Source organism: Lepus europaeus, chromosome 7, assembly GCF_033115175.1.
Source record: "Lepus europaeus isolate LE1 chromosome 7, mLepTim1.pri, whole genome shotgun sequence".
NCBI lineage: Eukaryota > Metazoa > Chordata > Mammalia > Lagomorpha > Leporidae > Lepus > Lepus europaeus.
Window position 1 is genome coordinate 64,036,411 of NC_084833.1, and position 13,825 is coordinate 64,050,235.

At 42.6% G+C, this 13,825-nt stretch overlaps 1 protein-coding gene across 5 annotated transcripts in view; it reads left to right on the forward strand.

Annotated features, from left to right (window-relative positions):
* POLD3 (DNA polymerase delta 3, accessory subunit) overlaps window positions 1–13,825 on the forward strand; it is a 63,799-nt gene that overhangs the window by 6,769 nt on the left and 43,205 nt on the right. For 4 of the 5 annotated variants that reach the window (XM_062196708.1, XM_062196709.1, XM_062196710.1 and 1 more), the window contains exon 3: window positions 3,652–3,754. The exons of the other annotated variant lie outside the window; for it this stretch is intronic. In XM_062196708.1, coding sequence (XP_062052692.1) covers window positions 3,652–3,754 — 103 coding nt within the window. The remainder of the gene's footprint in view (window positions 1–3,651; window positions 3,755–13,825) is intronic. 5 annotated transcript variants of the gene reach the window in all.

Here is a 13,825-nt window from a genome sequence, read left to right on the forward strand (position 1 = left end):
CACTGCCTTCCCGGGCCACAGCAGAAAGCTGGACTGGAAGAGGAGCAACTGGGGCAGAATCCAGCACCCCAACTGGGACTAGAACCCGGTGTGCTGGCGCTACAGGCGGAGGATTAGTCTAGTGAGCCGCGGCGCTGGCCGGAAGTGTACCTTTAAAAATCATATATATATTGTTATTTAAGAAATTCCATATCACCGGTAAAATGCTTGACTTGATTAAATTAGAAAAGTGCATCTAAGAGCTTCAAAAAGTACTCAGAAATTATTTTTTAAAGTTTACTTTGATCTTGTTAATAAAGAGAAGAACAAGGGATTTATTTGCAACAAAGGCATGGGAAACAATCACTGTGGTGATATAGGCAAAGGTCTGAGTTTGGGATAAAGGCGGTACATTTGGACAGTTAACTTGAGAGTGTCTTTGGTGTGGTACCTGCCTATCATGTCTCCTCCCAGTATGGTCCTAACTAGTATAAACACACCAGCGTGTTCCTGAGTCTGTTACCTTATTTGTCTTTCTAACATAATTGATGCAGTAGAAGGAAACACTATAGAGGCAAGGTGGAGAAATCAACAAAAATGCTGAATAGGGCATGTTTTTATTCTTATAGTCTAGTGGGGATGCTACATAAGAAAACTAAGTAAATAATTTTAAGTGCTGCAGTAATGAGGTTGGGGTAAGTTCTGTTAGAGCTTGGAAGGTCGAGAACCTTGCTTGCAGTGGGGGTGAGGGAAGGCGTCACATAGGAGATGATGATAGAGCTTCTGTTTTCATGAGGAATTAGGTGGATGAGGCCTGAGAAGAGCATTGCAGGCAGAAGGAGGGACACAGACAAATGAGCCAGGGGTACTGCAGAATGCTTAACATAGGGGAGTCAGGGAATGTGAGACATACAGGGTGCAGGATAAGAAGGGTCTTACTGCCATTGTTGGGAATTTGAAGTGGATCCTTCCGGGCGGGGAGCCACTGAAATTTTGCAGATCAGTATTATTGAGCCAGCCACTTTTCAACGCTAATTATCTCAAATTTAACACATGCCAAAAACTATCTCCTGATTTCTACCTGCACCACCAGCTTCTGCTGTCCCCTGTCTCTGTGAATGCTGCTTCCTTGAATTGCATAGTTTAGTCATCCTTGCCTCCTCGGTCTCTCACACTTCACAATCAGTCCATTGGCAAATCATGCTTTTCCCTTTAAGATATACCCAGAATTGATCCACTATCTCCATTGCTGCTGCCCTGATTGAGCCCCCATCATGTTGAGCTTGGTCTTCTCCTTGCTTTCTCTTGCCCTTCCATGGTCAATGTGTGCACACAGCAGTCAAGGATCCCTCTTAAAGATGACGTCATGTTACTTCTCTAAAAATTCTCATGGCTTCCTACAGTGGCCACAGAGCCCTCTGGGTCTGGTTCCCTCTCTGCTTTGCTTCAGCACTGATTTCCTTTCTGTTCCCAGGACCTTGCTAACAGTCTTGCCTCAGAACTTCTGTGTTTGCTGCTTTCTCTGGAATATTTCCCTCCCCAAAGAACCAATTGGTGGCCTTCTTACTTCCTATAGGACTCTGCTCTTGAAATCTTCCCTAGTCACTTTATGTAAATTGCAAAACTTCTTATTGTGTACTCTGTTTGCTTTAATTTTTTTCATAGACTTACCACCAACCCAGATTGTGCAAGTACACTTACTTATTTGTTTTTTTTAATCTCTGTCTTCCAGAATGTAATCTCTGAAAGGGTAGGAACTTTGCTTTGTTCACTGCTGTATCCCCATGGCATTGAACATAAAGTAGCCACCCAGAATTTTTATTGACTGAGTGACTTGATTTGTATTTTTAAAACTTCATTCTGGCAACATCATGCACAATGAAAAGTGGGAGGAAGAAGGGGAATTGACATTTGGAATTGAAATGGTCCAGTCAAGAGATTTGAAGGGCATGGAATCAAGAATTACTTGGGAGGGAGAGCTGATGAGACTTGGCAACTCCCCGCATAGGGAGGAGTGAAGAATAATGACTCCCAGATTTCTGGCTTAAGTAATTTGAGCAGATGATGGTGTTGTCAGGGATAGAGGAGACCATGGGGATGAATGAAATAGACCAAGGTGAAGAAATGGTAGGGAGACTAACCATGTCTGATGTTCCAGGAAGCCCCACTGACCCAAGCAAACCAAGGTGGTGGGTCCCTGTTATTCATGGAGTGAAAAGATAGCTAAAGACAGCACCAGCAGTTAAAGAGGAAGGAAGCAGAGAAGTCTGAGCATAGCATTGGAGTGGAGACTGTTGGTGGGGTTCATGGAAGCTAGGAGGGTTCACTTCAAGAAAGCAATCAGTCGTATAGATTGAGTTTCTCTTGGGATTTTGGCATTTCTAGCTGTCTTTGGCTGGAATCTGACATCTTTTAGAGGCTCAGGAAATGTTTCTTGGTATCTTTTTTTTTTTTTTTTTAATAGTTGAACTGTAAATGACTGAGGGGAGCCAACTTCTGATATTTGCTGGATCATAGGGCTAAGCATGAATTTAGAGATTTTATTAGAAGCCACATTGTTCCTGTATTTAGTGCTTGGCCTCTCAGGTTAATGCGTAGTCTGAATACTGGGCAGTGAGAGTAAGCAGCTAACATTCCACAGTTCCAAAACACTGTTGGATCTAAGTAAACATAAAATTGGAATTTCAGAGTTGGGCATTTGTCATTATGTACAGAGTAGTTCTTGATGTTTTGGAATAATGAACTCTTAGAAACTGTTGAAAACCCTGAATCAGCCCCTCTGAAAGAAGCACACATATGTTTGCTGATACTTTGGGATTTGAGGATTGTAGAGAACCTTGGGAATCTCAGGTTAAGAGAATCACTAATCTTATACAGCCCTGTTTTATACCTCAGGATATTGGGAAGCTTGGAAAAATCAGCTAACATACATAAGATAACACATAGTAACTTTATTCTTGATTGAGTTTTGTGTCCATTGTATGAGGAGGTCTTCAAAAAGTTCTTGGAGAATGCATATTATGAAAAAATGCACGGATTTCAAGGCTTTTTTGCACCAAAATAAACTTACTTTTTTTAGAAGATTTATTTATTTATTTGAGATAGAAGAGAGAGAGAGAAAGAGAGAGAGAATATCATTCTTGCATCTGCTGGGTTACGCCCCAAATGGCCGTAGTGGCTGGGGTTGGGCCGGGCTGAAGCCAGGAAATTCCTCTGGGTCTCCCACATGGGTTCAGGGGCCCAAGTACGTGAGCAGCCAGGACTTGAACCAGTGCCCATATGGGCTGCTGGTACCACAGGCGAAGGCTTAGCCTTCTACACCACAGTACTGCCCCAATAAACTTACCTTTTAATTCCATTTTTCCATGAACTTTTTGAAGAGCCCTTCATTGCCATTGTTTTAATACAGATTCATTCCCTTTTGGTCTATTATTAAATTTATTTTCTCTCCTTACTGGGTCACCACCAGCTCAGTATAGATGGGAATTGAAATCTCCATTTTCTATCTGATGTCCGTACCTTTCTAAACTGTCCATAGACTGGGCAGTAAATTGTTTAGAAATTTGGTGGAGTATCAATTTCATAGATCTAAGTTTCAAGGTATGAGTTAAGAGTTGATGAGATAAAAACTCATGTTAATGACTTGCATGTACCTTCTTTTCTTTGGAACAGGATGCTGTATGATTATGTTGAAAGGAAGCGAAAGGAAAATTCAGGAGCTCAGCTGCACGTCACCTACTTGGTATCCGGCAGTCTCATACAGAATGGACATTCTGTAAGTTCTCAGAATCTTAGAGTGAGCGTCTATGTGTCTGAGCAAAGAACAGTGTTTATAACTTAACACAAGGGGAGAAAAAAACAAGATTCATGACACAGCTGTTTTTAAAAGCTGCTTGAAGGAGATGATTATTTTCCATTGTTAGACTGACTCAGACTCTTAGAAGTCTACACTTGATCTTAGCCAAAAGGCCAAAAAGCGATTGAAAAGTCTAAGTAATAGTATCTTGGCTGTGATGTAGAAAGTGTGTCGTCATTACACAGTTTTCTAAGTAACAAGACGTGAGGTCATGCTTCTATTATTCCTTATAGCTTTTTCTTCCGCTTGAAGATATATTTGGAACAATAATAGTTGTCTATTCAAATTTCAAGCCACAAACCCAGGTGTCAGAAACGACATTTTTTAAAAAAAAATTAATTTTGGTAAGCTGTGTCTTAAGTGGCTGAGAGATAGTAGGTATTGACAGGGAGCTGAGTGAATGCAGAGACCTGAGCTAGGAATAACTTCATTCTGCATTATCTTTTTTATAGTCCTCTCTAGTATCTAATCATCCATCAGCACAGGTCACTGCTACATTTTCACCATCCCAATTACAAAGCTGTCTTGGGCCTGCTGACTTTCTCTTAGCTTCCACATCCTCTTGGGCCCAGGAATCATTCTGTTACTTTCATTCTTTGGTGGGCACCAGAAGCTCTCTGCTGAGATATTTTGTTCTTTAAAAATTCCCCTTCTGGTTTCTTTCCTGGAGGAAGGCATACTTCCTGTGTTTTCATTTCCTCAAGCCTCCTATCTTTTGCTTCTGCCACCACCAGTCCCATTGGACTTGGCTCAAGGATCAGGACCTCTCTTCAGATAGCCACTAATTTAAATTTTCTGCTTCCTTTTTTTTTTCTCAAAAAAAAAAAAAAAAAACCTTATTTGCTAAAGTACTCACTGGATTTGTTTTTTTAGCAATAGAGTCCCAAACATGTGGAATTTAAAACTGGAATGTCTAGTAGTTTACAAGGAGAAACAAAACTGCCAGTGGGATCAGATCCGAACATTTGCTAGCCAGAATATTCTTTTCCTTGTTGACAAGCTATTTGGTAACCCAGAGGATAAGATACAATCATACATTGGTTAACACTGAGATATGTTCTGAGAAATGTGTTAGGTATTTTTGTCATTGTGCAGACGTCACAGAGTGTACTTACACAGACCTGAATAGCATGGCCTGCTACATGCCCAGGAAGGAGTCTGCTGCTCCTAGGCCACAAACCTGTATAACATGTTACTGTGCTGAATACTGCAGACAGTTATGATACAGTGGTAACTACTTATGTATCTAAACACAGAAAGGGTGCAGTCAAAATACAGTATGAAAGGGTTTAAAAATGATTTACTTTTAGAGGACACTTACTATGAAAGGAGCTGGCAGGAGTGGATGTTGCAATGGGTGAGTCAGTGAGTGGTGAGTGAGTGTAAAAAATGACGACATTGCTGTCACTGCTGTAGGCTTTATCAACCTTGTATCCTCAAATAACACTGCATTTATGAAAGCATATTTTATTTCAGTAATTAGCCTTAACTTACTGTAACCTTTTTACTTTTTTTTTTTTTTTTTAAGTCAGAGTTACACAGAGAGAGAAGCAGAGAGAGAGAGAGAGAGAGGGAAAGAGGTCTTCTATCCATTGGTTCACTCCCCAATTGACCGCAATGGCCAGAGCTGAGCCAATCCAAAGCCAGGAGCCAGGAGCTTCCTCCGGGTCTCCCACGCAGGTGCAGGGGCCCAAGGACTTGGGCCATCTTCCACTGCTTTCCCAGGCTATAGCGGAGAGCTGGATTGGAAGTGGAGCAGCCGGGACTCGAACCGGCACCCATATGGGATTCCAGCACTGCAGGCAGCAGCTTTACCCACTATGCCACAGTGCCAGCCCGTAACCTTTTTACTTTATAAGCTTTTAAATTTTTAAGCTTTTTGACTGGTAATAACACTTAGCTTAAAGCGCATCATACAGCTACATAAAAATATTTTCTTAATATTCTTTTCTAACTTTTTTGTTAAAAATTTAGACAAACATACATATTAGCCCATGCCTACACAAGGTCAGGACCATCCATATTACGTCTCTTCCACCTGCACATCTTGTCCCACTGGAAAGTCTTCAGAGAAAAAAACACGCATGGATCTGTCATCTCCTAGGAAAACAGTGCCTTCCCGATGCTTTCAGATGGACCTGCCTGGGGCCTTTCCTTTTGGGGGGGTGTCACTCATTTCACAAATGTGTCCATGGTGGTTTGCTTGATTTGTTTATTTTTTCATCAAAGATTTGCTTGTAAGTAGATAATGTACCCTGAACATTCCTCTCTATAAGGAATACCTTTTGGTATTGGGGTCCATGTTTTTGAACTTTTCAAGGAGCTTGTTGAGATCTGCATAAGCCTCTGCTAACCTTTTACTGTGAATTTTCTTGGAGGTTCTTTTTATTCTGCGGTTTCCTTTTCTTGTTCCTGCAGCTTTGTCTTTACTAGATGATGGCAAATTTTATTTATTTATTTATTTTAAGAGATGGGAGACAGCTCCCATCCACTGGTTCACACCTAGCATGTCCACAATGACCAGGATTCTGCAACTGGGAACTCATTTCAGGTCTCTTAACATGAGTGACAGGAACCCAACTAATTGAACCATCACGTCTGCCTCCTAGGGTCCATATAGCAAGAAGCTGGAATTAGGGGCTAGAACTAGGGAATGAACCCATGCACTCTGTTCTGGCCAGGTGTCCTAACCAGTGACTTTACTGCTAGGCCAACACCTGCCCAGTGATAGTAATTATTTTTTTTTCTTTTAGATTCATTATTATTTTTTAGGTTTATTTGAAAGGCAGAGTGACAGAAAGAGATATATCTGTTGGTTCATTCCCCGCGAGAGAGATCTAGTATCTGTTGGTTCACTCCTTAAATAGCTGCACCAACAGGAGCTTGGCCAGACTGAAGCCAAGGTCTAGAACTCCTTTTGGGTCTCTGACATGGCGGCAGGGACTCAAGCACTTAAGCCATCATCTGCTGCTTCCCAGGCACATTAGCAAGGAGCTGGATTGGAAGCAGAGTAGCTAGGATTCAAACCAGCACTCCGATAGCAGTGGATGATGGCCCAAATATTAGAGCCCCGTCATTCACATGGGAGTCTAGGATGGAGTTCCTACTTCTTGACTTCAGCCTGGCCCTGTCCTGGATGTTGTAGGCATTTGGGACTGAACCAGAGGATAGAAGATAACTCTGTCTCTGTGTCACTCTGACTTTCAAAGAAATAAATCCCTTTTTAAAAAGATAATATAGATTTTTTTGACTCTAACATATTATGGCAGGGGCTCTTAGGATCCTTGGATGGTCTTCATGGTTTAGGGCATCCTTGGGTGAAACCTGAAAATGCATTCAGACTCCTTGTTCTCAGACCATTTTTCAAAATGACATGTAACCTGTAATCAGTTAACTTCTATGCTGTGGCTTTCTTACAGAGCCTTTATTTCTGATTTTAGGAGTCTGTTTACATTTGCCCATCTCTTTTTAACTAGAAGAATACTATTGCAAAAAATCCATAATCGTAATTATTATTATTATTATTATTATTTTGACAGGCAGAGTAGACAGTGAGAGAGAGAGACAGAGAGAAAGGCCTTCCTTTTGCCATTGGTTCACCCACCAATGGGAGCCACGGCCGGTGCACTACACTGATCTGAAGGCAGGAGCCAGGTGCTTCTCCTGGTCTCCCATGCAGGTGCAGGGCCCAAGCACTTGGGCCATCCTCCACTGCACTCCTGGGCCACAGCAGAGAGCTGGCCTGGAAGAGGGGCAACTGAGACAGAATCCAGCGCCCGGACCAGGACTAGAACCCGGTGTGCTGGCGCTGCAAGCAGAGGATTAGCCTATTGAGCCACGGCGCCGGCCCGTAATTATTTTTTTAAAGATTTATTTATTTTGTTGAAAGTCAGAGTTATACAGAGAGAAGAGAGGCGCGGTGGGGGAGTCTTCCATCTGCTGGTTCATTCCTCAATTGGTTGCAATGGTTGGTTGGAGCTGCACCAGTCTGAAGCCAGGAGCTTCTTCTGGGTCTCCCATGTGGGTGCAGGGGCCCAAGGACTTGGGCCATCTTCTACTGCTTTCCCAGGCACAGTGGAGAGCTGGATCGGAAGAGGAGCAGCCGGGGCCGGCGCCGCGGCTCACTAGGCTAATCCTCTGCCTTGCGGCGCCGGCACACCAGGTTCTAGTCCCGGTCGGGGCACCGATCCTGTCCCGGTTGCCCCTCTTCCAGGCCAGCTCTCTGCTGTGGCCAGGGAGTGCAGTGGAGGATGGCCCAAGTGCTTGGGCCCTTCACCCCATGGGAGACCAGGAAAAGCACCTGGCTCCTGCCATCGGATCAGCGCGGTGCGCCGGCCGCAGCGCGCCTACCGCGGCGGCCATTGGAGGGTGAACCAACGGCCAAGGAAGACCTTTCTCTCTGTCTCTCTCTCACTGTCCACTCTGCCTGTCAAAAATAAAAAAAATAAAAAAAAAAAAGGAAGAGGAGCAGCCGGGACATGAACTGACGTGCATATAGGATGTCGGTACTACAGGCAGCGGCTTTACCCGCTACGTCACAGCACCAGCCCCCCAATCATAATTCTAATATATGAAATATGTCCAGAGTGGGGTTGCTGTAGCTGAAATGGGTGTGAGGATTTTGGAGCCCTAGACTTGCCCTGCTAACAGCCTCACATGGGAAGCTCTGGAGCCCTGGCCAAGTATGGATGCTTACCTATGTTTTTTTCCTTAATGAGGTACTCCTACAGAAAGATGAATTATTTTGCTTGTGTTTTAAATTTGTATTTATCCATTTGAAAGATAGAAACAGAGAGGACGAGCTGCCATCTGCTGGCTCACTCTCCAGGTGCCTACAATATCAGAGCTGAGCCAGAGCCAACGTTGGGAGCCAGGAACACAATCCATATCCCCTTTGTTGGTGACAGGAACCCATTTACTTGAGCCGTCGCCGATGCCTGCCAGGATCTGCATTGGTAGGAAGCTGGAGTCAGCAGCTGGAGCCAGTTGTTAAACCCACATACGCTGATGTGGGACATGGGTGTTTTAACCAGCACTTTAACTACAAGATTAAATGCCTGCTCTGTGCAAAGTAAAATTTTAAACATAGTAGCAAGTTTTGTTCTTTTGATTCTTCTAGTTTTTTCTTAAAAATGTGTTTCTGGGAAGAAGGTGTTAAAGGCTTCGTATGGATTTTTTTAAATATAAATTTTTATTTTTCCAATTACCGTGTTCATTATAAAAAGTGTTTAACAGTACCCAGAAAGTACAAAGCCTCTTTCTAATCTCATCATGGAGTTTATTCCAGAGAATTATTTGAAAATTTCAAGGTAATGTTTGTGTGATTCTCGACCTGACCCATCTTTTATCAGTTCCCCATTAGCTTTCTATCTGAAGATGTTACTGATACTGGTTTTATAATCAATCATTAATTTACCAGAGGCTTCAAAATGATTACTTTTTTTTTTTTTTTTTGGCTGGCTGGCTTTTTTTTTTAAAGATTTATTTATTTATTTGAAAGTCAGAGTTACACAGAGAGAAGGAGAGGCAGAAAAAGGTCTTCCATCTGCTGGTTCACTCCCCAGTTGGCCTTAGCAGTCGGAGCTGGGCTGATCTGGAGCCAGGAGCTTCTTCCAAGTCTCCCACGTGGGTGCAGGGGCCCAAAGACTTGGGCCATCTTCTACTGCTTTCCCAGGCCATAGCAGGGAGCTGGATTGGAAGTGGAGCAGCCAGGACTTGAACCAGCAACCATATGGGATGCCAGCTCTGCAGGTGGTGGCTTTACCAGCTATGCCACAGCGCTGGCCCTCTGCTGGCTTTTTTTTTTAATGAAGAACTTTGACCAGCCATATTTTCCCCTTAACTGCTAAAAAGCTCAGGGCTGACCCAACAGCCTTGGGGTTTCTAGATGCAGTCTTACTCTTGTGTCCACTTTCCCGGGAGCCCACTGAATCAGAGCCCCATTCTGATTCATATTATTCTAACACCTGCAAGGTGGTATTTCCAGTCGTTGTGTTTGTACATTTTCCATAACTCCCCAAGGCAGCATTTAGCTACCTTCTATACTAAACTTCTCCTGGGGTACAAATTACTGTTTTTAGACCTGTTACTAAAAAAGAGTGAGTAGTTCCTAATGCTCATTCTCACAAGCTTTGTAATTTTTAGTGTGCAGTTTTTCAGAACATGACATATAGAAATGCCCATTTTAAGAAAAAACATAGTATTCCCAGTTCAGATTTGTGATTTCGCTTTTTGAAAAACTTGACTTCTATATTGCTGTTTTATTTCGTGAACTTTGTTGTTCCTACCCAATGTTAACATAAGTATGTATTTACTTTAGTCAAATATGAAGTTTTTTTTAAAAGGTTTATTTTATTTATTTGAAAGTCAGAGTTACACAGAGAGAAGGAGAGGCAGAGAGAGAGAGAGAGAGAGATCTTCCATCTGCTGGTTCACTCCCCAGTTGGCCGCAATGGCCGGGGCTGTGCCGATCGGAAGCCAGGAGCCAGGAATTTCTTCTGGGTCTCCCACATGGGTGCAGGGACCCAAGCACTTGGACCATCTTCTACTGCTTTCCCAGGCCATAGCAGAGCTGGATCATAAATCATACAGTGGAGCATCTGGGTCTCGAACCGGCGCCCATATGGCATGCCGGCATTGCAGGCAGCGGCTTTACCCGCTATGTCACAGAGCCAGCCCCCTGTTGTTTATATTTTTAATGTAAGCAAATGCTTATTTGTATTGCCCCTCTTTCTTAAAGTTTCCTTAGGTAAAGTGGTCTTTTTTGTTTGTTTGTTTTAGATTGATTTATTTTATTTGAAAGAATTAAAGAGGTTTTCCATTTGCTGGTTAATTCTCCAAGTGGCCACAATGCCAGGGCTGAGCCAGGCCAAAGCCAGGAGCTTTATCTAGGTCTCCTATGTAGATCGCCAGGGCCCAAGCACTTGTGCCATCTTCTGCCGCTTTTCCCAGGTGCATTAGCAGGGATCTGGACTGGTAGTGGGGCAGCCAGGACTTAACTGGCACCAGAATGGGATGCTGGCATTGCAGGTGGTGGCTTTATTCCATGTGCCACATGAATCTAAATAAATTGAAAGGAATACGAGACAGGATTTTTTCTTTTACCAGAGTGGAACTAAATTAGAAGTCAAATAACGAAAATGTTTCTGGAAAGTCTCCAAGTATTTGAAATTAATAACATACTTCTAAATAATCTATGAGTCAAAGAAGCAATCAAAAATGTAAAATCTTTTGGGATGAAGAAAAATGAAAACACAACATAGCAGAATCTGGAGTACAGCAGGAAGCAGTACTTAGGGGAATTTGCAGAAATAAAAACCTAATATAGAAAAGAAAAAGGTTTTGAATCAATGACTTCAACTTCTAGCTTAAGCTATAAAAAGAAGAGCACATTTGTAAGAATAACAACAAAGATCAGAACGGGGGGAGGTGAATGGAAAACAATGAAATCTAAAAGTGGTTTTTTGAAAAGATCAATAAAATGGATAACCTCTAGCCAGATTAATCAAGAAAAAAGGAGTAAAGAAATAAATTGCCAATATCTGAATTTATTACACATATATTAAAAGGATCATAAGGATAAAAATATTGTGAACAACTTCATGCCAATAAATTAACATGGAAGAAACAGACAAAATCCTTGTAGGACACAAGCATCCAAATTTTACTTTTTTTTTTTTAATTAATTAAAAAAAATTTTTTTTGACAGGCAGAGTGGACAGTGAGAGAGACAGAGAGAAAGGTCTTCCTTTACCATTGGTTCACCCTCCAATGGCTGCTGCAGTTGGCGCGCTGCGGCTGGCGCACTGCGCTGATCCAAAGCCAGGAGACAGGTGCTTACCCTGGTCTCCCTTGCAGGTGCAGGGCCCAGGAACTTGGGCCATCCTCCACTGCACTCCTGGGCCACAGCAGAGAGCTGGACTGGAAAAGGGGCAACCGGGACAGAATCCGGCGCTCCGACTGGGACTAGAACCCGGTGTGCTGGCGCCGCAGGTGGAGGATTAGCCTAGTGAGCTGCGGCGTTGGCCCAAATTTTACTTAATAAATATATAACTTGAGTAACTCTATTAAAAATATTTAATTAGGTGAAAAATATTCCATCAAACACCAAGCCCAGATAGCTTACTAGTGAATCTACCAAATATTTAAGGAAAAAAATAATATCAATTTTACAAACTTCCAGATAATTGAAAATATTTTCAAATACGTCCTGTGAGACCAGTGTTACTCTGGTGCCAAAATCAAAAACATTATAAAAACACTGCAGATAAGTGTCCCCCATGAACATAGATATGAAAATTGTAAACTGCAGTGCTGACATCCCATATGGGCATTGGTTTGAGTCCCGGCTACTCCACTTCTGATCCAGCTCTCAGCTAGGCCTGGGAAAGCAATAGAAGATGGCCAAAGTGCTTGGGCCCCTGCACCCATGTGGGAGACCCAGAAGAAATTCCTGGCTTCTGGCTTCGGATTGGCACAGCTCCGGCCATTGCGGCCAATTGGGGGAGTGAACCAGTGGATGGAAGACCTCTCTCTCTGCCTCTCCTTTTCTCTCTGTAACACTGACTGACTTTCAAATAGATAAATCTTTTAAAAATTTTAGCAATAAAAAATAGTTCAATATATAAATTGATAATATAACCCAGTCATGAGAACAACCGGTATAATTAATGATATTAGCAAATTATAGAAAGAAAAACTGTATCATTTCAACAATACAAAGCATTGGATACAATGTAATATCTGTTCTTGAGAATAATACTCAGCAAACTAGAAATAATAGACAAGTTCCTCAACCTGATACCTACCACTAACATTACACATAACAATTAAGACCAGGTGCTTTCCTCCTAACATCAGGAATGAGACAGACCTCCATCTTCAGTACTTATATCTGTAGTGCACTGGACATTCTAGCCAATGCAATAAGGCAAGAAAAATAAATAAAAGTCATCCAAGTTAGAGAGAGAGTACTAGGGGCAGGCATTTGGCCTAGGGTTGAGATGCCTGGCTCCTAAATTGAGCACCTGGGTTTTATTCTCAGTTCTGCTCCTGACTCCAGCTTACTGCTAATGCAGGCCCTGGGAGGCAGCAGTGATGGCTCAGATAATTGAGATTCTGAAAACCATGTGGCAGACCTAGACTGAGTTCCTGGCTTCCAGCTTCAGCCCAGGGTCATTACAGGTATTTGGGGAGGAAATCAGAAGATTGGGTATCTTTTTCTCCTTTCTGTTTTGCTCTCACTCTAGCTCTCTGCTTTTCTCTCTAATAAATAAATAAAAACTTTTTGAAAAGCTTTCAGAAAGATGGTATGAAAGTTGACTTTGTCTGCAGACATTATTTTTTTTGTGGACTACAATTAAATCTAAGAAAGCTACTGTATCTAATAAGTGAGTTTAACATGGTTTTCAGGATTACGATCAATCTATAGAAACCAGTGCCTCAATATACCAGCAAGAACAAATGGAAATTGAAGAATTTTAAGTACATGATTTATAATATGCTAAAGGTAAGCTTGATAGGCCTGTGCTGCGGCTCACTAGGCTAATCCTTCGCCTGCAGCGCCAGCACACTGGGTTCTAGTCCCAGTCGGAGTGCCAGATTCTGTCCTGGTTGCCCCTCTTCCAGGCCAGCTCTCTGCTGTGGCCCAGGAGTGCAGTGGAGGATGGCCAAAGTGCCTGGGCCCTGCACCCACATGGGAGAGCAAAAGAAGCACCTGGCTCCTGGCTTCAGATCAGCGCGGTGCGCCGGCCGCGGCGACCATTGGAGGGTGAACCAACGGCAAAGGAAGCCCTTTCTCTCTGTCTCTCTCTCTTACTGTCCACTCTGCCTGGGTGGGAGGGGCGGGGGGAAGTAAGCTTGATAAAAATTATGAAATATATGTATACTAAACTTTTGAGAGAAATTAAAACATTCTTAAATAGATTCATAGAAATAACTTGTTCATGAGTCAGAAGACTCAACATTAAGGAGTCAGTTCCCCTCAGATTC